The following is a 25,442-nucleotide window of genomic DNA, read 5'->3' on the forward strand; positions in this document are numbered from 1 at the left end:
AATTGTTTTAGATGAACATTGGCAATTGCCTGGGACCCTTTTCACATTTATTGTGGAAGAAGATGGTGTTTCCATCATAATCCTATTATGATTTCACTGATAGAAATGTGGAGACAGTAAAGAGATCAATGGCTGCCAGATATGAGGGGTCAGAAGGGTGGGAAGTCAGGACAAAGGATTTATGGGGCATTGAAGCTGTAATAGAACACACATGTACATGCTTGTGCATGTGTGCACACGAACACATGCACACACACACACACACACACTCACACACAATTTTTTTCAAGATAAAGTCTTACTAGTTATCTGAGGCTGGACATGAACTTATAATCCCCCTCTCCACCTTAGTATTCAGAGGGCTACCACCACAAGGGATATGAACTACCATGTCTGGTCTCGCTTCACAATGCTTATCAAAACCTTTAGAAAATATAATAAAAGGTATGAATCCTAAAGTAAGCTAGGGACTTTGAATGATGATGATGTGCCAATTTAATTTTCTCACGTGTAGCAAACACATTCTGGTGGTGGATGTTGACAGTGGTAGAGGATGGATTTGTGTGTGTGTGTGTGTGTGTGTGTGTGTGTGTGTGTGTGTGTGTATGGGAAAGTGATCTTTGTAGCATCCATTTGATTTTGCTATGAACCTACAATTATTCTAAAATTTTAAGTCAATTAAAAACAGTACTTAGCTGTACTAGTAAATAAATACTAATTAACTTCTTAGAATATATTGTATTTTCAATAGTTTGCTACTAAATGATATCACCTATAGCTTGTAGTATAACTGCTTCCTCAGGCTGGATGTGATCATGATCATTGTGGTCTTGAATCAGAGTATCATTGTTCACCCTCAGGGGATCCACACAAGATCCATTAACATGCTCTCTCTTTAGGGAGTAGGGGGGAGTGTAAGAAGCTTAATGAAGCTCTGCTCCTTTTGGGGTATATAGGTGGTTAACAATTGCTGGGGTAAGACTCTTGGTATTATAGCTGTCTGCAACCTTCCCTTGATTCCTGTAATTTACCCCAGCTAGCTCATTGGTTCATCAAGCTAGCTGCTGACAACATCATTTCTTTGGTTGATTAGTCCCTCTTTATCTGGATGAACAGTAATAGACTACCCAGGAAAAATCATGCAACATACTTTAAAAAGAAACAAGCTATGAATCTATGATGGAGTAGGATCCTATAGGACAATATAGTTACCAGGAACGTATATCCCTTGGAGTTTATGGGAAACAAGGTCAATGGTTCTAACTGATATAGGAGGACAGCTTTGAGATTTGAAGTTTGGGTTTCAGAAACTCTTCAATAATCATAAATTTAATTAGGAAGTCAGGGTACTGGAAATGAAGTGTATTCTCCATGACAATAAAGAAAAACAGGTTGGACAAGATCACTAAATATTAGGTAATGGGAGAAAATAACTCACCAGTAGGAAAACAACAACAATAACAAAACAACCAGCAAGGACCATCTGCATGTACCTTCCCGTGCAAGATGAATACAGTCCATGAAAAAAATTACTGCTGTGGTTTGAATATAACATGTTCTTCATAGGCTCATATTTGAACAATTGGCCCTTAGCAGGTAGGACAATTTGGAATGGTTATAGAGCCTTTAGGAAATGGACCCTTCCTGGAGAAGTATGTCACTAGGGGTGGGCTTCAAAGTTTATAGAATGGCCCCAGTTTTTGTTCTCCCTCTGTTTCCTGGATGTAGAAGAAATGTGATCAGACAGCTTCCTGCATCTGCTGCCATGTCCCCACTGGCTTTTGTTAGGCCTTCTCCACTGTGATAGACTCCACCCCTCTGCATCTGTAAGGCAAAACAAATCCTTTCTCCATACTTTTCTTTTTGTCAGGGTGTTTTATCACAACAACACACAAGAAACTAATATAGCCACCAATGCATTTGTGGAAGGTCATGTAGTGATCTGAGTTCTTCAAGCAGAGGGCAGGAAGCCTAGGTACCTGTCCAGAAGGTCTTGGTCTGACCCTTCAAAGGCTGCTATGATAGTATCACTGTTAAATTTCTCCAATATTGACATTAAATGATGAGCATGGTCTGGGCATAGTGAACACAAACCCAATTGATGCATTTCCAAATGAAGAGACCTCTGTTAAGAAGAAAGATAGGTTGTTTTCATGTCATTGTTTTTCTTTTCCTCAACAAAGTGCTTAATTTATTTTCTTTTTGTCTTCATTTTTTCCTTCAATATTTGTAATTTACATGGACATGCATATTTTAAATGCAACAAGGATTCAGTGTGATCACTGTAAGTGTTTTCTATACTATAAATATATACTGTAGCTGGCTCACATTGGAGATAATTTGTATGCTGCTAATTAGAATTTGACAGAATCATTCTTGACAATTTTCATAGGGGTTCTTAGATTTGTTTACAAGCTTGGCTTCATTTGCAAAATATGCACTCTAAAATCTCACCCTAGGTCTCCCTGTGACTTTGTGTTCTCATCATGGAATTTCCCTGTTCACAGTGGTATTCAGCTTTTGTGCACAGTAAGCATGCTTGTTGAATAGATCTGTCTCCTTGTCTATTCAACCCACTGCTCCATTCATTACTCACAAACTCCAGAAATACAAGTCTAAGAAAACAATTTAGATATGGCATAAAAATATGAAACTTCACAAAATACAATGGGCAGATTTAGTATTCTTATTTTAAAGCTAGAGAATGAGGGTGAAAAAAAGGTAAGTAATTTCATTAAGTCTCTGTGATGGTTATTGTTAATTATTAACTTAACAGGCTCTGAAGTCACCTACCTGATATGGGCCTATGGGTGTGCCTGTGAAGAATTATCTTTATTAAGTTAACTGATATGGAAAGATCTGTTTTAATTGAGAGTGGGAACATTCCCAGGGCAGGGGTCCTGGACAGTACTAAATGGAGAAAGGGAGCTGAATGCTCTCATTCATCACTCTCTGCTTCTTGACTATGAATGTACTGACAGTCTGCTTCAAGCTTCTGCTGCTGTGACTTCCTGAGATGATGGTCTGTGACCTTGAACTGTGAGCCACAATTAACCCTTTCTGCCTTACACAACATTTGTTAGAATATTTTATCACAACAGCAGGAAAAGTAAATAAGGCAGTTATATAGCTCTATATGGTAACTAGTAAAGGCTGTCTATTACTGCTATTGGTCCTGTGGACAGTTTTGTAAGTATCAGTAGTATACTGATGAATAAATGGGCAGATGGATAAATGAAAAAAAATCACCCTTGAAAAGTCGATTTTATAATTGATGATAGCATAAAGAGGCCATTAGGAAGTGCTCTTGTGGTATGATTGAGCATTTCTTGGGTATATGCCCAAGAGTGGTATAGCTGGATCTTGGGGGAGATTGATTCCCAATTTTCTAAGAAAGCGCCATATTGATTTCCAAAGTGGTTGTACAAGCTTGCATTCCCACCAGCAGTGGAGGAGAGTTCCCCTAGTTCCACATCCTCTCCAGCATAAAGTGTCTTCAGTGTTTTTGATCTTAGCCATTCTAACAGGCATAAGGTGGTATCTCAGAGTTGTTTTGATTTGATTTCCCTGATGATTAGGGATGTTGAGCAATTCCGTAAATGTCTTTCAGCCATTTGAGTTTCCTCTGTTGAGAATTCTCTGTTTAGTTCTAAAGCCCATTTCTCAATTGGACTGTTGGTCGTTTTGATGTCTAATTTCTTGAGTTCCTTATATATTCTGGATATCAGTCCTCTGTCACATGTGGAACTACTAGTTTTCTATTGCTGCCTCAGCAAACAAGCACAGACTAAGTGGATGGAAAACAGTACAAATGTAGCATCTGAATGGTTTATAAGTCAAAACTTGGCATGAGTTAGATAGACAAAAATTGAGCTAGTGTCATGTTTGTATCTCTTCTACAACCTCTAAGAGAAGTATGTTTTCCTGCCTTTCCCAACTACTGTAGGCTGCTTGCATTTCTTGACTTGTGGCCCCTTCCTTCACCTTCAAAGCCACCAAGACAGCATATCACTGACCACTCTGCCATCACACTGCTTTCTGACCACAGCTGAAAAAGGCTCCACTTTCTGGCACTTTTATAACTCAACTAGCCTCGCTGAATATCCTGGAGCAATCCCTCCAGTACTACGTCCACATATGGAGTGACACTGCAGATTTCCCCTGCTGCATTCGTGACCAATTTGTAGGCTCTAGGGATAAGGATGGGAACATCGGGGCCATTATTCTGCTTTAAGTACTGGCCCAAAGAATAGGTGTATCTTTCTCAGTGCTGATGGGGACAGGTAGGGAAGCATCCTCACAGATACCCATCATTGCAAACTTCCCAACCATGCTATGTTTCTGTGACTGCACAAAAGGCATTCATATACCTTACCTTAATAAAAGGCATGAAGTAGTCTAAGAGAACTGCTGGGGATGCTGTGAATTTGCTTCTATGATGGACTGATAAATAAAACGCTGATTGGCCAGTAGTCAGGCAGGAAGTAAATATAGGCAGGACAAAGAGAGAGGAGAATTCTGGGAAGTGGAAGGCTGAGTCAGGAGACACTGCCAGCTGCCGCCATGAGAAGTGATATGTAAAGTACTGGTAAACCACGAACCACATGGCAACTTATAGGTTAATAGAAATGGATTAATTTAAGATATAAGAACTAGACAGCGAGAAGCCTGCCACAGCCATACAGTTTATAAGCAATATAAGCTTTTGAGTGATTATTTTATAAGTGGGCTGAGGGACTGTGGGGGCTTGGCGGGACCCAGAGAGACTTTCCAGCTACAGAGAACTATCAGACTTCTATCATCAGTATAAGATTATATATAAGTGTGTGTGTGTGTGTGTGTGTGTGTGTGTGTGTGTGTGTGTGTATGTGCATTGTGTGTGTATATATGTATGTATGTGATAGGAATATAAGATACTTACACAATACATGTGCATACCCCTGTGTGTAAAGTATATGGATGTATTAGTTACTCTTCTTGTTGTGACAAAATACCCAACAAAAGCAACATAAGAAGAAAAGGTTTGGCTCACAGTTTGAGGTTACACCCATCATGGCAGGAAATCACAGCAGCAGGGCATGAAGCCACAAGTCATATTGCACACACACACAGTCAGGAAACAGACACCCATCCTGGCAGGAAGTCATGACAGCAAGGCATGAGGCCGCAAGTCTTATTGCACATACAATCAGGAAGCAGAGAGAGATGAAGGCCGGCACTCAGCTCCTTTTTTTTTCTTTTTGTGCAGCCCAGGACCCCCAGCCTGGTACCACCCACATTTATAGTGAGTCTTCCCACCTCAATTAATCTAATCTAGTACATCCTTCAAAGGTTTGTATCTTGGATGATTCTAGTTCCTGTCAAGTTAACAATGTTTATTCTTTCTACTCACAGATTGAGGGCACTTCTTATATAAAACACTCTTAATATATATTTTTCTACTAAAAGCAACTCAGTTTTGCTCTAGATCAATGGTTTGCAGCCACACACTAGAAACCTCATCAACCAGCACATATTTATAAAAAGCCAGACAGAGATAACTGTGGGTCCAGAAAGAGGGGTGCCCCAAGGTACTGTCAAGGTGTTAACCTGGAGAGTTGCTGCAATACCATCATCACTCAGAACTGAAAAGAAGGCCAAGGTGATGAGATGGCCGGGTGTCTGTGGAGGACCTGTGGGAGGAGACTGCGTGGTAAGAAAGTGGTGACAGTTTGGTGCTGTGTAGAGCAGTGGCCTTGGGAAACTGTAAGGGTAGGGGCATCCATGGGAACATACTCAGGGACAATGGAATGAGGTGACTGACCTGATGGGGAATGAGGGATGATGAGTTTCAACTCTCAGGGAGCTAATAGTAGACAAATAGTAAACTAATAGTATACAAATGGGCTGTATCCCCACTGACCACAATGATGTCATGCTTCAAAGTTTCCTACTAGCACTTTAACTCAAGGATATGCACTGTGTGTGTGTGTGTGTGTGTGTGTGTGTGTGTGTGTGCATGTTAATGTATGTGCAGGTACACATATATGTGCAATGTCTGGGCACATGTACATGTATGTTTGTGGAAGCTAGAAGATAATCTTGTGTGTCATTCTCTAGGAACTATCTTATTTCTTTTGGGGGAGGACAGGGTCTCTTACTGGCTTGGACCTGGTCACATAGTTAGGCTAGGCTGGCTGGCCTGAAAGCCTCAGGGGTCTGCCTGTCTCTACCTCCTCAGCTCTGGGGTTATAAATGTCACAACACCTAGCTGCTGCTGGCCTCCTCCTTCTCCTCCTCCTCCTCCTCCTCCTCCTCCTCCTCCTCCTCCTCCTCCTCCTCTTTTTCAACATAGGTTCTGGGAATTGAACTCAGGTGTTCCTGCTTGCAAAGTAAGAACCTTACCAACTGACCTATTGCTCCAGCTTCAACATGCTTTTTAATTTCATCCTGCAGCATGACTGATTTGGGGGCCAAATGCATTTTGTTTCTTAGACCATACAACAGATCTCATACAGCAGGCTGAGGGTAGGAAATAAAGTCTGTCCTCTGGATGGTTTCTTGGATCATCCTTCTGTTTCTCTCAAGATGACCACATCATCTATTCCATTTAACTTTCAGTTAGTGGGCTCCATCTATTTCCGGAATCTGTGGCCTTCTGGACAGCTGACAGATAGACGTGTACCTGATTCATCTCTCTCTCTTTCTCTGTGCTGTCATTAATATTACTTTGGGCTGTGGTCAAACCATATTGACACTTTGCTGACATCTTTCTGGGGTCCAATTACCTTCCTGTCAGGGTACAATCCATGATGTGTCAGGAAGGTTCTCTGCCATGCAAGCAGGTTGGCTCCTGAATATGCCACAGACAGTAGATTATATATCATCTTTTTGCTTCTTCTAGAAACTGGGAGAGACATTGCCCCATCCTTGTTGCCACAAAATGTTTTAACTCAGTGCTGAGAGGAGCACAGGGGCTTGAGGGAAGCACAGAGCCACAGTGATCCTGTTCTTGTCTGGGTGAGCCTGGCTGGTGTTTCCTCCTCCATGTCCTAGTGTGAATCCCCAGTGAGAGCACAGGAACTTTTATCTGGAGCTGCTAACACTGACACACACTAAAAAGCTTGTGCCCTTTCGAAAGGACTGAGCTCTTTAGACTCTGCAGGGGCATCACGCTGCAAGGCAGTATTGTAGTTTGTTGCAGATTGAATGTATAATGGCCTCCTGGGCTCCTGTTTGGGAATACTTAGCTCCTAGTTGCTGGCACTGTTTGGGGAGATTGTACATTACCACTACGACCTTCCCCTTGTCTGAAAGAATTTCTCTTCTGTAATGGGATTTCCTATGTTTCTGTTCATTTCACTCTTTATAAGGGAAAGTCCTCGGCAGACATCTGTTGTCTGGGTTTCTTTCCCCTTCCTTCCTCCACTGGACAGCGTGTTTTATCTTAAAATCCAAGGGTGTAGGTGCTGCATTTGTTTCTTTCTTTGGGGAGCAATATGAAGGGCTGAGGGTTCCAAGAGCATTTAACTACTACCACTGTATTGTTTCCAGATTATGGGAAGTGACTTCCATGGCTTTCTGTTTCTAGACCTGTCAGGCAGATGTGTCTAGATTGCTCTTAGACTTGGGGTCAGAACAGGAAGCTTCACATTCCATGTGAAGTGTGCCTTTGCTGTAATGATGTAAATCAGGCAGAGTCTTGTCTGGGTGATATTAGAGGACATTTCTCCACAGTGAATCATATTTAAATGACTCTATCTCTGAGAAGTCATCTTCATCTAAAGAGATGGGGCTCCATTTTTACCCAAGATTTCCCCTAAACAACTAGCAGAAGGAGATAGTGAACTTTTCCCTTTCCTTCCCCAATAGGGAGAGGCCATAAAATAAAAGCAGACTCATATTACCACTGAGCACATTGAGGCATGCTAGCCTTGCAGAGATGTTATCCAAGGAGGACATTGGGACATGAGGATGCACTCAGAGGCTGGGCAACAGCCCAGTGATGGCCTATTCTAGGTCAAATGAGAGCAACAGCTATCTGTGGCTGAGACTTAGAATTTCTTCCTAAAGGAAATCAGAGTTGGTAACACCAATAAGACAAGATATAGTTGTTCTTTCTGTAGGAGTCAGGGATACTTTCTGTCCTTCTGGAATCTGGAGGGGCTGTAGGACTGCCCCTGGATGCACAGAGATGCTACAGTAAGGCTGATGGCTGCAGAGGGCACCACTGGAGCTTGGCAGAGCCTTCAAATTGGCTTTCTTGAATGATCTCCAAGTTTAGCTATTCTGGGGAGCAGTTTCTCACTTCTGCCAGTCTGACAATTCCTCGTCTCCAATTTTCAAATCTGCTGATGGTGTGGTCTGGTCTAGTTTCCACTGCACAGGGGTTGAGTAGGAAACCTGCTCTGGTTCATAAGAGCATCTGTGATGGCCATAGACTTTCAGTCTATGGTCAGGGGAGGGGCAGCAGAACAGAGTCTTGCAAAGCACTATCAACATCAGGATCACAACAGAGCTGGGTACCTGAGGCTAGAGCGGAAGAGATTGAGCCCGCTGCTCTTGAAGACTCTAAAGGTAACTGCCTGAGTGTGTGTGTGTGTGTGTGTGTGTGTGTGTGTGTGTGTGTGTGTGTGTGTGGTGTGTATGTGTGTGTGTGTGTGTGTGTGTGTGTGTGTGCATACACGCACATTTGCCTGGTATATGAGTGCTTCTTGATATGAGCTTCTTCAGCTATAGCAGATGTATGTTGAATATTTTCTAATAAAATATAGGAAGGCCTTCATGTCTACAGGTAACTTCTCCTTGAAATCTCTTCTCTACTTCATTGTGTTGGTCATTTTTCTTATTGCTAGAATATGATGTCTGTCAAAAGCATCCTCAGGTGGGTTGGAGAGGTAGTGGTGCAGTTAAAAGCATTTATTGCCTTTCCAGAGGACATGGGTTCAATTCCTAGTACCCATAGTGATCTATCGCCCTCTTTGGGCATCAAGCATGCTGTGGAACACATACATATATGTAAGTAAAACACCCATACACCTAAAAAGAAGCACTTTAAGGAAGGGCTAATACTGGTTCAGAGTTTGAGGGAGCAGTCTACCAGGGCAAGGAACGGGTAGGAGTGTGAGGAGATGGTTCCATTGCATCTACATTCAAGAAGCAGAGAGTGAGGAATGCTGGTGCTCAGCTCACTTTCCCCCTTTTATTCTGTCTAGGACTCCAGTCCCTGGAGTAGTAACAACAACAGTTAGGATGGATCTTCCCAGCTCAATTAACCCAATAAGAAAGTTCATTTGCAGACATGTGCAGAGGTTTGACTCCTAGGTGATTTCAGATCATCTCAACATAACAATCCATAGTCAACATCACCTCCACCATGTGGTACCTACTTCAACTCTGTGACCAAGAAAGAACCACTGTGAGGTCTTACAACTTCCTAAAGGTCACAGAACTGGCAAGCTACAGGCTCAGGATTCAACAGTAAGGAATCATTTAAACCCATTTATCCTAAAGAATCCTTCTCTTGTAAGATTAAAACAGCAAGACATTCACACACAAACATCAAGAGCACCATGTAGGTGTATAAAAGCACATAGCCAAAAAAACAAATCATACACTCATGCTCACTATGGAACTACTTGATGTCCCAAATGTGTCTACAAATATAGAAACAACTCAGTTGTTCACAGCTGAGTTAATGATTAGCTAACACGTTTGATCCCCACAGTGGAGACTTGGACACAGTTATGAAAAAGAAACAAAGTTCTGATATCCGTTGCAAGATGCATGCACCTCGACAGCATTATGCTAAGTGAAAGAAGCCAGTCACAAAAAAAAAAATCTTTTATAATTTCTCTCATGAGAGGCACTTAGAGTGGTTGAAATCACAGAGACAGGAGGTAAAATGGCTGTTCTCAGGGGGATTGGGGAGTTACTGTTTAATAGGCATGGAGCTTCATTTTCACCAGATGAGAGAATTATAAAGATGAATGAAAGGTAATGATGGTACAAAAAATTAATATACTTAATATTACTTAATTAACACTTAAAATGGCTTATTTTCTTCTTTATCACAATTAAAAAATGCATAAATCCTGCCATCTCTCTCATTCTCTCTCCGTCTGTCTGTCCTTCTGTCTATCTATGTGTGTGTCTTACTATCTAAGCATGAGGAGTTGTCTGTTCTGGGTTTGAATCTCTTCCCACCAACTCTTAGCCCTGTGTCCAGGTAAATTAACCTCTCTGATACTCCAGTTCCTCACCTATATGGTGACATGATTGTCCTCTATCCTAGGACAAATGTGAGATTTAATTGACATACTATATTTCAGTCATTAGAATCATGTCTGACACACAATGGATGATCCCAGTAGCATTATCTGATCAATGAGATAGATGAAACTGCACTCATAAATATTTCAGTTCACGTAAAAGGCATCTGAAAACTTTGTAGAAAAATGTCAGCAAAAAGATGAGATGAAGTCATTTATAAACAATGAAAATGTATAATGAATACTTTTTGAAATATTGAAGATACTCAGCAATTAGTTCGTGGGTAGGAAGCTGGACCAAAGGAAAGCAGTTTGCTGGCTTTGAAATGTGGAGGAGACCCTTGGATAAACTTCTCTCTGGGGGAGGCTGGACATGGATTGTTTCCAGCCCAGAAAGCAAATGCCTGACAGAAAAGCAGATTCCATTCAGAAGGAACAAAACAGAATTCAACTGGTTAGCATCTGATCAGCCTTCCTAATGTGTGGGGGGGGACTGCTTGTTAATTGTCCCAGGGAGACTGATCTAATGGCTTTTCACTTCACTTCCATCCCACCATGCCTGTGTCATCTTGGCCAGGTTGCAATTGTGCAGAAATTCTACAATGTGAGCCACACAATGAGAGAAGGGTGCTCGAGCAGAGAGCGATGCTCCTTCACCCATAATTCTATTTCAGAATGGCTAATTTCAGAGGCGATGATCTCGCTCATTGAGTTGGGCTGCATGAGACCGGGAATTACCCAGCAGTGGCTACTTAGCTGAGACCCATGCTCACTTAATTAGGATTCTGGCATGGTAGGTGGGAATATTGACTATTGCTGTGAATAGTAAATGATAAATGTTAAATCACATTCAATCCCAGAAATAACTGTGCAAAACTTCTCACAGCATAGCTAATCAGGCAATTATGGAGATAGTTACAGGACTCCCAGGCCATGATGGCTTTGTTGTGAGACCTGTCCTGCTCTGAGCTACAATCTCATTTATCTCAGCTCCATTTGTATGTTTTTACTCTGCCAGATAAAAGTAAATGTTCAATATATTCTTTAGTGTTAGACATACAACATGTGGTCTATGGTTTAAACTTAGAATTTAACATTTTCAAATAGCTGGTTAAAATTGCAGCACTAACAAATTATCTCAAAGATAAAAACAATGGAAATATCTTCACAATAGTATGTGAAAGCTCTAGTCTGGGAACACGAGACGTGGTTTTTAGCCTTTTTGATGCTCATTATAGCTAGTCTTTCTGTCTTTTTTTTTAATTTTGAGTCCTAAGTTATGCATCTACAATTTTAGAAATTTGTAATGATTTTAGCTGGGACTCAGTCTGGTATTCAAGTAATAATAAAAATGACATATCCCACTATAATTTTAAGAATGCAGTCCTAAACACACATTAGGACCTTTATGTGACTTGGGAAGTATTATCTGATTCCATTTTGCTGATAATAAAACTTAAGTCAGGATCCAGTGAGATGGCTCAGGTATGTATGTTTGCTTGCCTCATACATCTGAGGACCTGACTTCAATCCTTGGAATTCAAATAAAGGTGGGAAGAAAGAACTGACTCCATAAAGTATTCTCCACACGTTACTTGTCATGCCCCTCTGCCCCATTATTACACATAAATCATGTACATACACATACACACACCACCACCACCACCATCACCACCACCACCAGCAGCAGCAGCAACAACGGCAGCAGTTTTAAAAATCAGATATCCCAAGCTGGTCTTCAGAGGGTGCAATGATATAGGAGTACTTCACACTCATTTGAGTCTCTGTTCACTGGATAAAACAAGTCTTTGCTATTGAAGTAAGCCTGTGGGAAGAAGTAACTTTCTTTTTGGGCTGAACGCAGTCTGAAATAGAGGCCAACAGAGCATTATTCTTACCTTACAACACATTCAAAGTGATTTCCCACATGAGTTGTACTTGCAGCTACATACTAGTTTTTCCTTTCCCTGAATCTCTCAGTAAAAGAAGTAACAACAATGATTACGGGAATGCATAGAGGCTCACCTAGATACTCTTCCCCACTCACATTTCCTAGTTGGGGAGGCAATGGTGCCCAAATTCAGCTTTCCTGTCTGTTCTGGGAGGGGGCAGGCTCACAGACAATAATGCAGAGCATGTACTTGAACCTAGGCCTTACAAGCCATGGATTGCAATGTTTTACCCCTGAGAAAGTCTTTCTTGTTCATGTCCAGTGGAGGGGGAGAGGAGCAAGGGCTTGGTGCATTCTGCTGAAGAGCCTACCTCTCATGCCCCTTCTGGGGGTACTGAGCTAGGAACCAAAATAAAACATTCCTCAATAATTCCCTGATTTCTGAGCATCTCCATAACATCTGCAGGGAGGGGATAAGAATCTGGCTTGAAGCCTGCTACAGAGCTGGGCAAGAGAGAGAAGGAACCACTGTAGAGCAAGCAAGACAGAGGAGGAACCACTGCAGAGCAGGCAAGAGAGAGGAGGAACCACTTCCCAGAAAGGCTCATTTCCGATTTTTCACTTGGAAACATTGGGAAATGCAACATGAGCCACATGAAAGAATTTCATATGAGCTGGAGAGAGGGAGCAGTTGGGAAAACCATTAAAGTGCCTGCTGTGGGAGCACAAGGACCCGAGTTTGGTCCCCAGAACTCATGTAGAAAAGCCAATCTGGGAGTGGTGATGTACACTGATAATCTTAGCACTGATGAGGCAGAGAGGTGGATCGGGCCAGCCATCCTCGCTTAATCAACAAACTCTAGACCGGTCGGAGACTTTGTCTTAAAATAAGGTGGACAGTCACCCTGAGGAACACGACACCCAAGGTTGTCCTTGGACCACCACATGCATACACACACATGCATACACTGAGTTGCACACATGTGTGTATCTACACATAAAGCACACATATATACCCAAACACAGTTGTGCAACTTCACACCTCCCTACATACATGCAGAGAATGCCAATGACTATGCATCCTACATTACACAACCCATTAAATGTCTACTTTTCTATATTCGATTTAATTTCTAATAAGCATTTCAGTCATGATTTATTTTTAGTATACCGACAGATCAAGTTGTTGGGAGGCTAGACTCTCCCAAGGCAGTAAATCTCCTCAGCTTCAAGCTAAGTTCTCTCTACTGCTCCTGAATATTTTGAAAGAGGATTCCAGAAATATCTCTACTGACTTCAGATATTTAAAGCATCTACTCAGGGATCCTTTGCCTAGTATATTCCTGGGATGAGCCTGAAATCCTGGTCTCTTGTGTTACAGAACACTTAATAGTTTCTCTTATATTGTATTTTTCGATTTGTCCCAAACACAGAACCTTATGCTATATGGCATTAGGTGAACTCTACAGAAGCCAAGTGGTGGGAAGGGTATCCTAGTGGCCATTTGGTCATGAGGGAACAAGGCAGTGACACAGGCTCTGAGTATCTAAAATGCTACAGTTCCTCCAAAGCTTGCCCAGGAGGTCTGTGAGAGACGATGGAACCAGTACAGCCATACTAAGCTTTCTGTTCCACGGTGTGGATTCAGTTATATTCTTCGGAAGGTTTCAAAGGCACATGCATTTCTCTAAAGTTTGTATTTCTACCCTAAAATCCCACCAATGGTACATTCTGGCTTGATTGCATATACTAGGCTAGTGGCTCCAATTTAATATTCCCAAAGCTGAACTCACCGTCTACCGCCTCCACCTAGACTACTTGGTCTCTATGGTTTGCTGCCCCTCCATTTCAAGGGGTGCAAAAGCAAACCTGCATGGACCTCTTTTTTCCTCTCACGATTGTAAACATCAGGCCCCAATAGCTACCAGCTCACAAGACTCTCACACATATCCTTTCATTCTCAATTGGTCCTTCCAATCTATGCCTCATGGTTTTCAAGGACTGTGGTGGTTTAAATGAGAATGTCTCCCATCATCTCTGACATTTGAATACTTGGTTCCCAGCTGCTGGAGATGTTTGAGGAGGCTTTGGAGGTGTGACCTTGTTGGAGGAAGTCCATTACTGTGGGCAGCCTTTGAGGTTTCACTCACTCTGCCTCGTGCTTGTGGCTTAAGATGTAAACTCTCAGCTTTCTATTTCAGCTGCTAGGCCTGCCTGTTGCTGTGATAGTGATGGACCCTTCTCCCTCGGAAACTTTCAGCCAAAATAAATCCTTCCTTCTTTAAGTTGCCTTGGTCATGGTGTTGTATTACACCAATAGAAAAGCAATTAACAAAAAGACTTTTGTGATGTCGTTTTTCTGATTCCTTCTTTCCTTCATACACTCCCGCATGGCAGTCTGCACAGGACTGCCTGGCTAACCTCTATCCACGTGACACCCCCACTGTTCTGACAGCTCCCACACATGCTGTGCTCATTTATGCTTCCCCTTCAAGAACATCAAACCAGAGAACCCCTATTTCTCATTTGAGCATGTCACTTTCTCTGAGGACATTCTTGACTCCTCCCTTCCTTCCCTCAGCTAGTGCTGAAATTTCTCACACTAGCAAGCTGTGTCCTACACATCTTCCAAGCACTGACTCTGTCTTGGTGACCACATGTCTATGTCGTTTCCTACAATTGGTTTGCACCTTGCCTGTGAGTGAAGAGCATCTTCTATTGTCAATAGTTCCTTTGCACCCAGCATGACGTCTAGAAACAAGGAGGTTTACTTGGAGGCATGTCCTAGATTTTCCCCTCCCTGCCTTTCTCAATGCTCCTACGAGGTAGGGCAAGAAGAATTGAACAGTGATGATGGTAATGGTATTCTGGCTGTGCCAAGTCAGCCTCCTGAAGGGCCAGGGAATCAGAGCAGAAGAGACAAGTGGATCAGAGAGTCTTCCAAGCCTGCTGACTGACACATCCCCAGTATAAAGGAAAAATGAGTCAGGGCAGAGCTTCCTGTTGGTGCCCACTTGCTGTTTCATCCCCAAGACCCAGCAGAATCTCTGTCATGTGGGTTTTCAACTGACATTGGCTAGATACACAACAGACGAGTGAACTGACAGAATGAAAAAGACCTGACTGCCTATGCCATTCTGTAGGGATTCTACCCAGCTTCATGACCCCACATGAGCAGTTCAGGAGCTAGACAAGTGGTATTGCGTCTTACGTTATCAGTGTGCACTGGTGATTATGTACACTAGGCGTGGTCACACAAACCTTCACATGTTTGGCTAAGCTCTATAAGCCCACCTGCACCTTAAAGAGCCTTGACTTGGACCCCACCTTCTCTCTCTGTTCTGTTCTCTCTTCCCCCCACTATCTTTCTCTCTCTCTGCATGTGCTCCTTCCCCAGGCCTGGTTCTCTTGTTCCCCCACCCCCACCCCTCTTCCTTTTAATAAAGCTCTGATACTGATACTGGGGTAGTGGTGGCCATGACCTTTCTGTGCAGCAACCAGTGCTGCTAACCAGCGCCACTTATCATTCTTACATTTCCCATTTTCAGCTTCCACTCTCTGTGCAGTATGTGTGAGTATAGATGTGTTCTTTAAACAAAATTGAAAATTAGCTTTTAGAATTTTTCTTTCACAACAAACCAGAGATGGAACATAATGAGGGGCTGGTGAGATTGCCCCATGGTTTAGAACACTTGCTGCTCTTGCAGAGGACCCAGGTTCAATTGCCAACACCCACACTAGATAGCCTATAACTCTGGCTCTAGAGGATCTCATCCCTTCTTCTGGCCTTTGAGGGTTCCACACACAAGTGGCAGACATTCACACCGACACATATATTTATGAAATTAATCTTAATAAATAGAACATAATGATAGCTACTTAAGTTTTAAATAAGTAACATCCATTGATTCTAAATTACTGATGTAAACAGTACACACACACACACACACACACACACACACACACACACGTGTATATATATATTTTTCATTTACTAAAAGAAATCAAACTTAAGTCTGTAGACCTCCTACCTGAAAATCCTATCATGTTGTAGTCTTAGAATTGGCTATTGAGTAAGAGGTAGAATGAATTTATCTTGTACATCATTCTTGCAGATGGTGACTCCAGGTGGACTTGGGGAACCTAGGTTTGGTTACCAGAGAGATCCAGGGCTCTGCTTCCCGCAGCCATGCTGAGCAGAAATGGACAGGAGGCTCTGCCACTGACTGACCTCTAGGAGGTTGGCTAGGCTTTTTCTTCTGGTTTATATTCTTCTAGCTAAACTTCTAGGCCCTCTCTTCTTTTTCCAGAGAAGGACAGCTGATATTTTCGTTATCTGTGACTGACACTGCCTTCCTTAGTCACTCACCGTGAAGCAGGACAAAAGCCAGCGGAGGGATGCAAACAACCCAAAATAGATCTTTCTTGAACTGATTTGTATCAGGGCTATAAACAATTCAGAGTATGATAGGAGACAGGCAAGCACTTGGAGGCAATGAGAACAAAGGGTCCTTTCCCTTTCTTTCTGCCCCCCCTCCCCCAGCCCCCCATATACTAGAGCAAACATCCTGGGAGCTGAAAGCCTTCACCAGATGTTTGCCTTCTCTCTTTTCCCCTCTAAGGTATCTGCATCTTGCATCCTGCCCTGGCTGTTCCCTCCATCCTTACAGGGCACCTGTTATAATACAAATCAACGCTGTCAACATGACTCATTATTTTTCTCTCAGAATGGAATATGAACGCATCAATTATGTGTCAGTCAAGTTCTAAATGCTCACCCTCGTCGCACTGACCTCGGTCTGCTTTTGTATTGTCAGGGTGCTGTACTCCTGACATTTACCCACTGAGTTAGTGCCCCACACCTCTCACCTATTATCTTCTGACTTTAGCACCTGCCCAGACTTCCCTCCTATTAATCCACTTGACATGCAGATTCGGGGAGGCTGCACTCCCTGGGCACTCACCACTGCTTGTAGTCTGCGTCACAGTTGCAGTAGTACTTGGGATCTGTGCAGTTGCGCTCGATGCCACAGGCACACTTCTGGATTCCAGGCTCTGAGCCCCCCCAGTAGTAGTGCTTCTCATTGGCTTTGCCAACCCACCACGTGTAAGGACTTCCATCTGCGAGAAAGGGGAAAGGCACAGTTAGAGAGGGGCCTAAATTGCATCATTATAATATCACCTTGTTCTCTCTTCCTAGGAGGTATAGCAGTCTCTGATAGATGGAATGGCATGTGTCCATCTTTATAGTAAAATTAGTTCAATAATAGGAATGCTTAATTAAAAAAAAAAATCAGACAGAATGTCAAAGTTCAAGTTTCTCCTTCGTTCTCCACGTATCTTCTTGGATGAAGTTTTGACATTCAAGCATCTATATTAGGTATTAATTCAGTAAGTTGGAATCCTAGATGGTGTCAGTCTGCGTTGAAGGCATATGGGCCATTCTGCAACATGCAACTAACTCCACAGCTGATTTTGCTTTTCTGTGAACTGATACAAGTATGGAGATAAAAGATGACCAGAGCTAAATTCGAGCTTTGCCATGTCTTAAGTTTGACCTCCTAATTTTATTCATGAAGAACTTTGGTTTAGAAAGGCTAACCTCTTCTTTTATTATTCAGAAGATTAACGCCCCACATCAAAAGTCTGACCTCATATTGTAGAACACTCCCTATCTGTTATGAAGTTAGCTACCCATGTCCATAGCTTCTATATCCATGCAATCAACAAGCTGTGAATCAAAGAGGTTTTGGAAAAAAAAAAAAAAACCTTGTGTCTGCGCCAAGCATACACACACTTCTCACAGTGATTCCTTCAGTCACTATTTACACAGCATTTACCTTACATTAGCTGTTAGAATTGATCTAGAGATGATGTAGCATACTGGAGAAGATGTGGGTACATAGGTTGTACAAAGTGTTACTCCATGTGCTATAAGGAACCTGAGTTTCTTGTCTGCAGATGTTGGGATCTGCGGGAGCCCCTGATTCCAAATCCCCTCTCCCTTCCATTCATTTATTCATCCCTTTGCCTGATCACCAAAACTCCATTGCATTTCCATTATGTGCCAAACAGTAGAACAACAGAGGGAAAATGCAGGTTGGGGAAACAGATGTACAGGTACTAGGAACATGGGTGTGTGTGTGAGGTAAAGGAGGTCATGGCTAATGTTTTCTCTGAGCTGTGTCTTGTAGGTTGTTTGGGCAAGTGAACCAAAATGTGAGAGTACAGGAGTCCTATAGACAAAGGGAACACCAAGTAACAATTCATACAGAGGAATTTTGTACACAAAGTGTATGCAGAAGCAAGCAAGTGGTGTGGAGTAGGGCTGGCGAGAAGAGTTTGGGAGTGCAGCAGCACCAGACAGTACTAGAGAGCAAACGAGGGCTCAGCTGTAAAGCCTTTGTCCAAATGAGAAATTGTTTCACATTGACTAGTTCTTGCTTTTCAAGGCTTCTTTCCTCCAGCTTTCTAAGCCTGAACTTTATCCTGAGATAATGGGAGGCCACTGAAGGATTTGGAACATGGAATCATTACTGTCCAAATCTGGGCTTTAAAAATCTAGAGCAAGATAAAAGATGGGTTTCTGTGTGATGAAATCTGGAGGGCAGATGTGAAGTTCTCTTAATAATGGAGAAGATAACTAATAACATGGAACTAGGAGAGGAGAAAGAGAAAACAGAGTCTAGGATTGCTGGGGTAGGTGCGATTTGGGAGAGGAGGGGAGTATAAGGCACTGTGAACTCTGTGCTTCTGGTCTAGATAATAAGAGAATACTGACATATGTCATCTGGGAGGATAAAGGGAAGATATTTTGAAGTTCAACAGAAGTTGAGAGGAGATGAAGAGTCTGATAATAAAACTCCAGGCAATTGGATGCTGATGTCTAGCCTCAGGAGCATTTCCTGAGCTGAAGGTCTTGTTTCAGGAACCGTCAGGCAAGCTGGAAAACACTGAGAGAGGCAGAGACAGCGGTGGGATCTTTCATACTATAAAAGCATTGCAAACTGTGCTGGAATTCCACAGAAAGCTGCCAGAAGTGGAAGAAAAATGAATCCACTTCAAGAGAATGGCAGGAAGAAAAGCCTGGAGGCACAAAGGATGAGAAGGGAGATTGAGAAGATGCTGGCCATGGGGCCTTTTTCTTCCATTTTACTGTGCTGAGAGCACTCAGTGTGAAACCTCCCTTCTTAACAAATTGTCTAAGTATTTTACACAGTATGCTAATCATAACTATGGTGTAGTCCAGAAATGCTCTAGAACCCATTAACCTTCTTTAACAGAAACTTTTATTTATTAGCAATGGCTTTGTTTCCTCTATTCCTAGCTCCACTGAATCCATTCTCTTTGATTCTGTGATTTTGCTGTTTTAGGATCCTGACACAATTGCAATGATGCATTCAGTGTGTGTGTCTATATACAATGCAATTTCCTTTCTGCTCTTTCTTTCTGTCAGTCTTTATTCCTTTTTTATTGTTTCTCTTCTGAAATAACACTATTCTTGAACAGGAAGAAAAAAATCTGCAAGAGGTAAGAATGTGGAAGAATCTTGGGGATATGCTAAGAGAACAGAGGAGCCTTAGGGGAATCTGGGAATGATGGGATTAATGGAGGTAGTGCCACCCAGTAAGCCAGAGGGAATCTATTAAAATCTCCAGGTCTGTGGGTGAAATGCCATCACAAGAATCTACCTCCACCTGTCCTTTCAGGATACTAAGTACACACTTGTATCTGTCAGTGCTCTGGAGAGAGATGTGGGAAAGCCTGACATTCTTCAACTGCCATTTGGATAATCACAACATCTAATCAAATAATGTCATAATCACCATGATGGAATAATGCAACACACTTCTGTGATAGCAAGTGAGATACTGCATGAGTTTTCCTCAAGAGCAGCTTTGTTAAAATGCAGGCATTTGAAAGCCACTGAAAAGGGTTTTGGATTTAGGATCATGCTCCGTGTAATGAGGGAACCAACACAAACTTGAAAAGGAACCAGTAAGGTATTCCATTTCATATAAGCACCCAGAGTTCACTTCATTTAGAAAGGTTGCTGTTTTCCATGCTATGATCACTGAACTTGATTTGGTAAGTAGCTGAGAGAAAAAGATTTCAACTCTACTTCAAAGGAAGAGAAAAGCCAGCTCTCTGAGACAAGGGGCCACTCCGCAGCTGTGTCCTCTCCAGAGGGGCCCTGTCTCAGCAGAGAAGACATTTGGGTTTGAACGCTATTCAAATGATTTTGCTTAAAGCCTCTTCTCTTTTTGTCAGGGTCAAGGGAAAGTCCCAGACTTTTAATGCTTCCCAATGTCAAAGACATGACGCATTATACAATTTTTTTTTCTGTAATATCACAGTTTTTTTTTAAGGCTTGCAAAGTGTCATTTATGGGAACTATCTAATCATTGCCATTCCAGGAAAAGTTGAGGTCCTTTGGGCACTGAGCTGTAGTAGGCCCACTCAAGTCTGTCTCTGGCTGTGTGAAAGTGGGAAGGAAACTCTGAGAAGATGCTGCATTGGTTGTGCTTGGGAACTCCTGAAGGAATCTGTCTGCAGAGATCCATTGGCTGATGAGAATTTTAGTACTGTGGAGAGGTTGGAATGTTACAAGTCCAGAGGCTAATCATCTTATGTTGGTCTAAGTTCTGACTCTCTAGAATAGCCATTCCTTGCCCTCTTCTGTGTCAGAACTAATGTCTTGTAACAACAGGTAAAACCTTTTAGAATCTATTGACTTAGCAGGCAACTAGCATCTACCAACCCACAAGCTAAGAATGCCATCAGATAGCATCTTGGGCTTACAACAAAACTTCCCTCATCTCAATGTACCTGCCTCTCTGATGTACTCACCAATGCATTTTAAACTTGCCTTGATTCTGTAAAATGATAAAGATTTTGCAAAACTGCTTCCACATCAGAACATGGAATTTTGGGTAACCTAAATCTGTATTTCCAGTGGATCCAGAATAAACTCTTTTATATTTCCTTTACGAAGAGAGTTGTGGTTTTTGTAGACATTAGGAAGCATGTAAAGGCAGGTGGTGCTAGGCTGGTCTTGAAAAAGGCACACGGGCTGAACTTCACCCTGGAAATATAGAAACTTTACTTCCTTAGCTATCGAATCCAGTTTGAGTATTTCATTTTTTTAGCTGGGTAATGCTAAATGGTTTCTCCCTCAGTAAATTTTGATTAGTGTCATTGTTTTAGAGAACTCGGAGGTGTAATACTTTCTGACTGGGGGACAGGGATAAAGCAGACACAAATAGAAGTGGAGTTAATGGACCAACAGGAAATGTCTTCTTCAGTCCATGCCAAAAAATGCTCAGTAAAAGAACCCATATCTTAGACCCTTGGTTTCATATCTGTTCTTTCAGGCAGCCAATTGAAACAACTCTACACCATGTTCTTCTTGTCATTTAGACAGTTATAGGAACTCACACGACCCAAGAGCTGTCTCTGGCTCAATATTCTTTGTGAAAATCAGAACAATGTCAACAAAAGGAGCAAGATAACATTCAGTCTCACCTTCCGAAGGAGATTATGAGAATGAAAGAAGAGAGGCTGCTGGTCCCTGGCAGCACCTGTGGGGGCTCCCCAGACACTGGGGAAAGGAAGCTTCATTACCAAGTTTGTTTAGATACACAGCAAGAACTCTCAGGTCTACATGAAAGCTAGGCTCTGTACCAGTAGTGTGTGTGTGTGTGTGTGTGTGTGTGTGTGTGTGTGTGTGTGTGTGCAGGTGGATGTGCATTTTATGTACCCATATGTGTGCTTGTGTGTACATCTGTATCTACAGGCCAGAGGTCAACTTTGGGTGCCATTCCTTAGGTGTTCATATCTTGTTTTTGAGTCAAGGTCTCTCACTAGCCTTGAACTCATGGAAGCTATGTTGACTGGCTAGCAAGCATTCCAGGATCCCCACCTTCCTAGCATTGGGATGACGATCCTGCTTGTTTGTTCTTAAGTGAAAATTGATCAGGGGATCAAATTCATATTTGCATTCCTGCAGGGCAAGGACTTTATAATTGATTCTCCATCCCATACCCTCCCCCACCAGTTTTACAAGGAAGATTCTCATTTCACTGCTGGGAAAGACCCTTATTTGACAGTAAGATACAAAGAGGAGTTCAACAGTGGCATTTCCTCTGTTCAGTATGAATAGGCATGCTGTGGAATAATCCAGTATACTGTGAAATATGCTGCTGTCATTGTTAACAAAAAGCTGATTTGTCAGTAGCCAGGCAAGAAGTATAGATGGAACAACCAAACTAAGGACAGGGAAGAAAGAGGACGGAGTCAGGGAGTTGAAGCAAGATGGGCATGCTATACTGAGAAAAGGTACCAAGTCACAAGGCAAAGCATAGATAAGAAATATGGATTAATTTAAATGTTAGAGTTAGCTAATAATAAGCCTGAGCTACCAGCTGAGCATTTATAATTCACAATAAAATTCTCTTGTGGTTACTTGGGAAGCAGCTGCTGGGTTGGGGAAACTCTGCCTACAGAGGTGACATACCAGGGTCAGGGGCAAGCATGACAGGGACTTGGTTATCAAGCCTCTTCTCCCTTCTCCACCTTTGCTCAAATCACAATACTGCTGTCCGAATAACGCTTTAGGCGAGGGAAATGCAAAGTCGGTGTTATTGCATTTTCTTTCCGAGAAGAATAAATCAAGTCCACATAAAGCACATGACATTTGGCACAAGCAAACCAACCAATGAAATGTCAATAAGACAAACCTTTTCTTGGGCAAAAGGGAAATTATATACTTTGTTATTCATCCTGGCTAATTTGGTTAAATCACTATAACAAAAATAAATCATTAATTTTGTATATGTTTTATATTTAGCAAGAGAAGAATGGCTCAATTTTCTTTGAGCAAAGAACTGCCTCATTCCAATGCTATCCTTAATGAAATGCTATTTTTTTTTCTTTACAAACCATTACTTACCTATTAATTGGCTTTGGGGGAAAACAGTTAAAGGCAATTGAAGTGTCTTTTTAAAAGACAAGAATATGAAGTGGTAAGAGTTCAGAAACTTGTCTTTAACCTTAGACTGTGAAGATTCTAGTTAACTATGTCATGTAGGTGAGTCACTGTAGGCAGATGCCACATTCTAGTTAATGAGACACTAGGTTGTTAAGGTGAGGCACAGTGAATTAAATCAGCCCAGCACGAGCGGGATGAAGTCTAATCACTACTGTTTGGATCCATTTCAGAGAAAATTGCATCACAGCAAAGAGTTTCTCAGGAGCTGGATGAAGTTAGAAAGACAGAGAGGAAAGAGAGCACTTAAAGACTTAAGGGAACTGCAAGTCTTGTTGATAACAAATTGTACAAGTGCCAGACCAAATGCATGGAGACCTCTGGAAAGTATAGCAGTACATGGGCTTTCCTTTAGAATAGAGTTCTGTGCTATGTGTGGCTTAATAGACTGCTTAACTAGTATGTAGGAATGTGCTCAAACAAGTTTGTGTCTGGGATGTCTAATGAGTTTCATTCGTTCACTTCTAGAAGATACAAAAAACAATACCCTAAGGCTTCATAGTGCCCTAAATGAAAATGTTTAACTATTGCCAACTTATCTTTTATGGACTCACAGGAGACTTTTTAGCAAGAGAAAATAGAACAGCTTCAGCTTGCCCAAACCACCATGGCATTTAGTGACCCCTGCTGGTGGCTGGTTCCTTTGCTGCTAATCTGTTTTGGTATACTGTAAATGTTCTATGCCTCTAGTAATATGCAGGATTCAATCCTTTACAAGTATTTTTATTGCATATATTCAGATTTCACATGCTGTAATGGGATAGACACACATAAACAGTACAGTGGTCATGACTGGACAGAAAGGTACAGTAACTAATCTATCATGTCAGGCAGGATTCTCCTAAGTAACTCAGGTTTTGCTGTTTCTCTCATGCCCTCCTTCCTTCCATTTTTACCACTGCATTGCCTGGTTACTCTTCTTCCACCTCCTCAGTGAATAGCACAGACCACTCTTATCTCATCACAGCAATCAAGTTACAAATGATATGCTAATTAGCTACAGTGCCCTGCACTGAGCCACTGTGTATGCAGAACATCCTGATACCAGGCAGAACCTATCTTCTAATGCTGTTGACCTAAAGAAGAGGAGAGATGGAAGAGCTTGAGTGACAAACTCCTCCCTGTTGGAGCAGAGTGAAAATTTTGAGACCAGTTAGTTACCAGATTCTTCTTCTTCAGATAATCTGGCAGCTACAGTTTCCAAGATGAAGCCTTTTTCCTTCAGTTTGAAATGTGCATGGTCCAAGGTATTCAGGGCCCCAAAAATAAAGGAGATAAGGACTCCTGACACCAAGAATGGGAAGTGAGAGCTGACCACTAGTTCTGGAGTTTTCTCATATAGAGTCAGTCTTCATTGCCATGTGGAGTTTGTTTTTCTCATTATACTCACTTTAAAAAACTGGAGCATGGAGTCCATGTCTCAGGATTCTTATAGGGGCAAGAGGCCTAGGCAGTGAAGACAGGAAATGACACTTCTGGGTCTAGTGCTTCCCTCCCCCGACACTTGTGGATGGTAACAGTGTTGCGGGAAAGGGTTTCTGGTTTGCCCGGTATCCTCTGGACTAAACCATGTAAATTCAGCCTACAGGATAAGGCTATGAAAAGCTCAAAGGAAAATATTGAGACTGTCATTGATCCCCATGGGAATTTCTTACCAGACAAGTCTGCAATATGTTGATTTGGAGAAAGGACATTAATGGCTTAGCTCATTGACATTTCGAATAGTATATAAAGAAACAGGCCCCCCCCCCCAAAAAAAAAAAAATGCCGGGCGGTGGTGGCGCACGCCTTTAATCCCAGCACTCGGGAGGCAGAGCCAGGCGGATCTCTGTGAGTTCGAGGCCAGCCTGGGCTACCAAGTGAGATCCAGGAAAGGCGCAAAGCTACACAAGAGAAACCCTGTCTCGGAAAACCAAAAAAAAAAAAAAAAAAAAAGAAACAGGCCCAAGTACCTTTACTACCCACAGTATTAACTCGTCTCCCAGGATTTATATAACAAGGTATATATACTAACAAGATATTATATCAGTCAGCTTTCCCTTGCCAAATATCTAAGTTAGCTCATGTCTCTAAAGGTTGCAGCCAATGGTTGGTTGGCTCCAGTGCTTTTTTTTTGTCTTGTCTGCTTAAAAAACATCCTGGAGGAAAGAGATGGCAGGGGAAAACTAGGTCACAGGCATCAAGAGGTGGTCATGGTATTTATTACAGAAGCACCCTCATTTAATTCATATTTTTCAGCATATTATAGCTATTA

At 42.1% G+C, this 25,442-nt stretch overlaps 1 protein-coding gene across 1 annotated transcript in view; it reads right to left on the bottom strand.

The window, feature by feature from the left end:
• The window catches only part of Cntnap2 (contactin associated protein 2), a 2,081,518-nt gene that overhangs the window by 485,475 nt on the left and 1,570,601 nt on the right, over positions 1-25,442 (bottom strand). Inside the window, exon 14 of the mRNA XM_042273149.2 lies at positions 17,106-17,262. Coding sequence (XP_042129083.1) covers positions 17,106-17,262 — 157 coding nt within the window. The remainder of the gene's footprint in view (positions 1-17,105; positions 17,263-25,442) is intronic.

This window comes from Peromyscus maniculatus, chromosome 3 (assembly GCF_049852395.1).
Source record: "Peromyscus maniculatus bairdii isolate BWxNUB_F1_BW_parent chromosome 3, HU_Pman_BW_mat_3.1, whole genome shotgun sequence".
Taxonomy (NCBI): domain Eukaryota; kingdom Metazoa; phylum Chordata; class Mammalia; order Rodentia; family Cricetidae; genus Peromyscus; species Peromyscus maniculatus.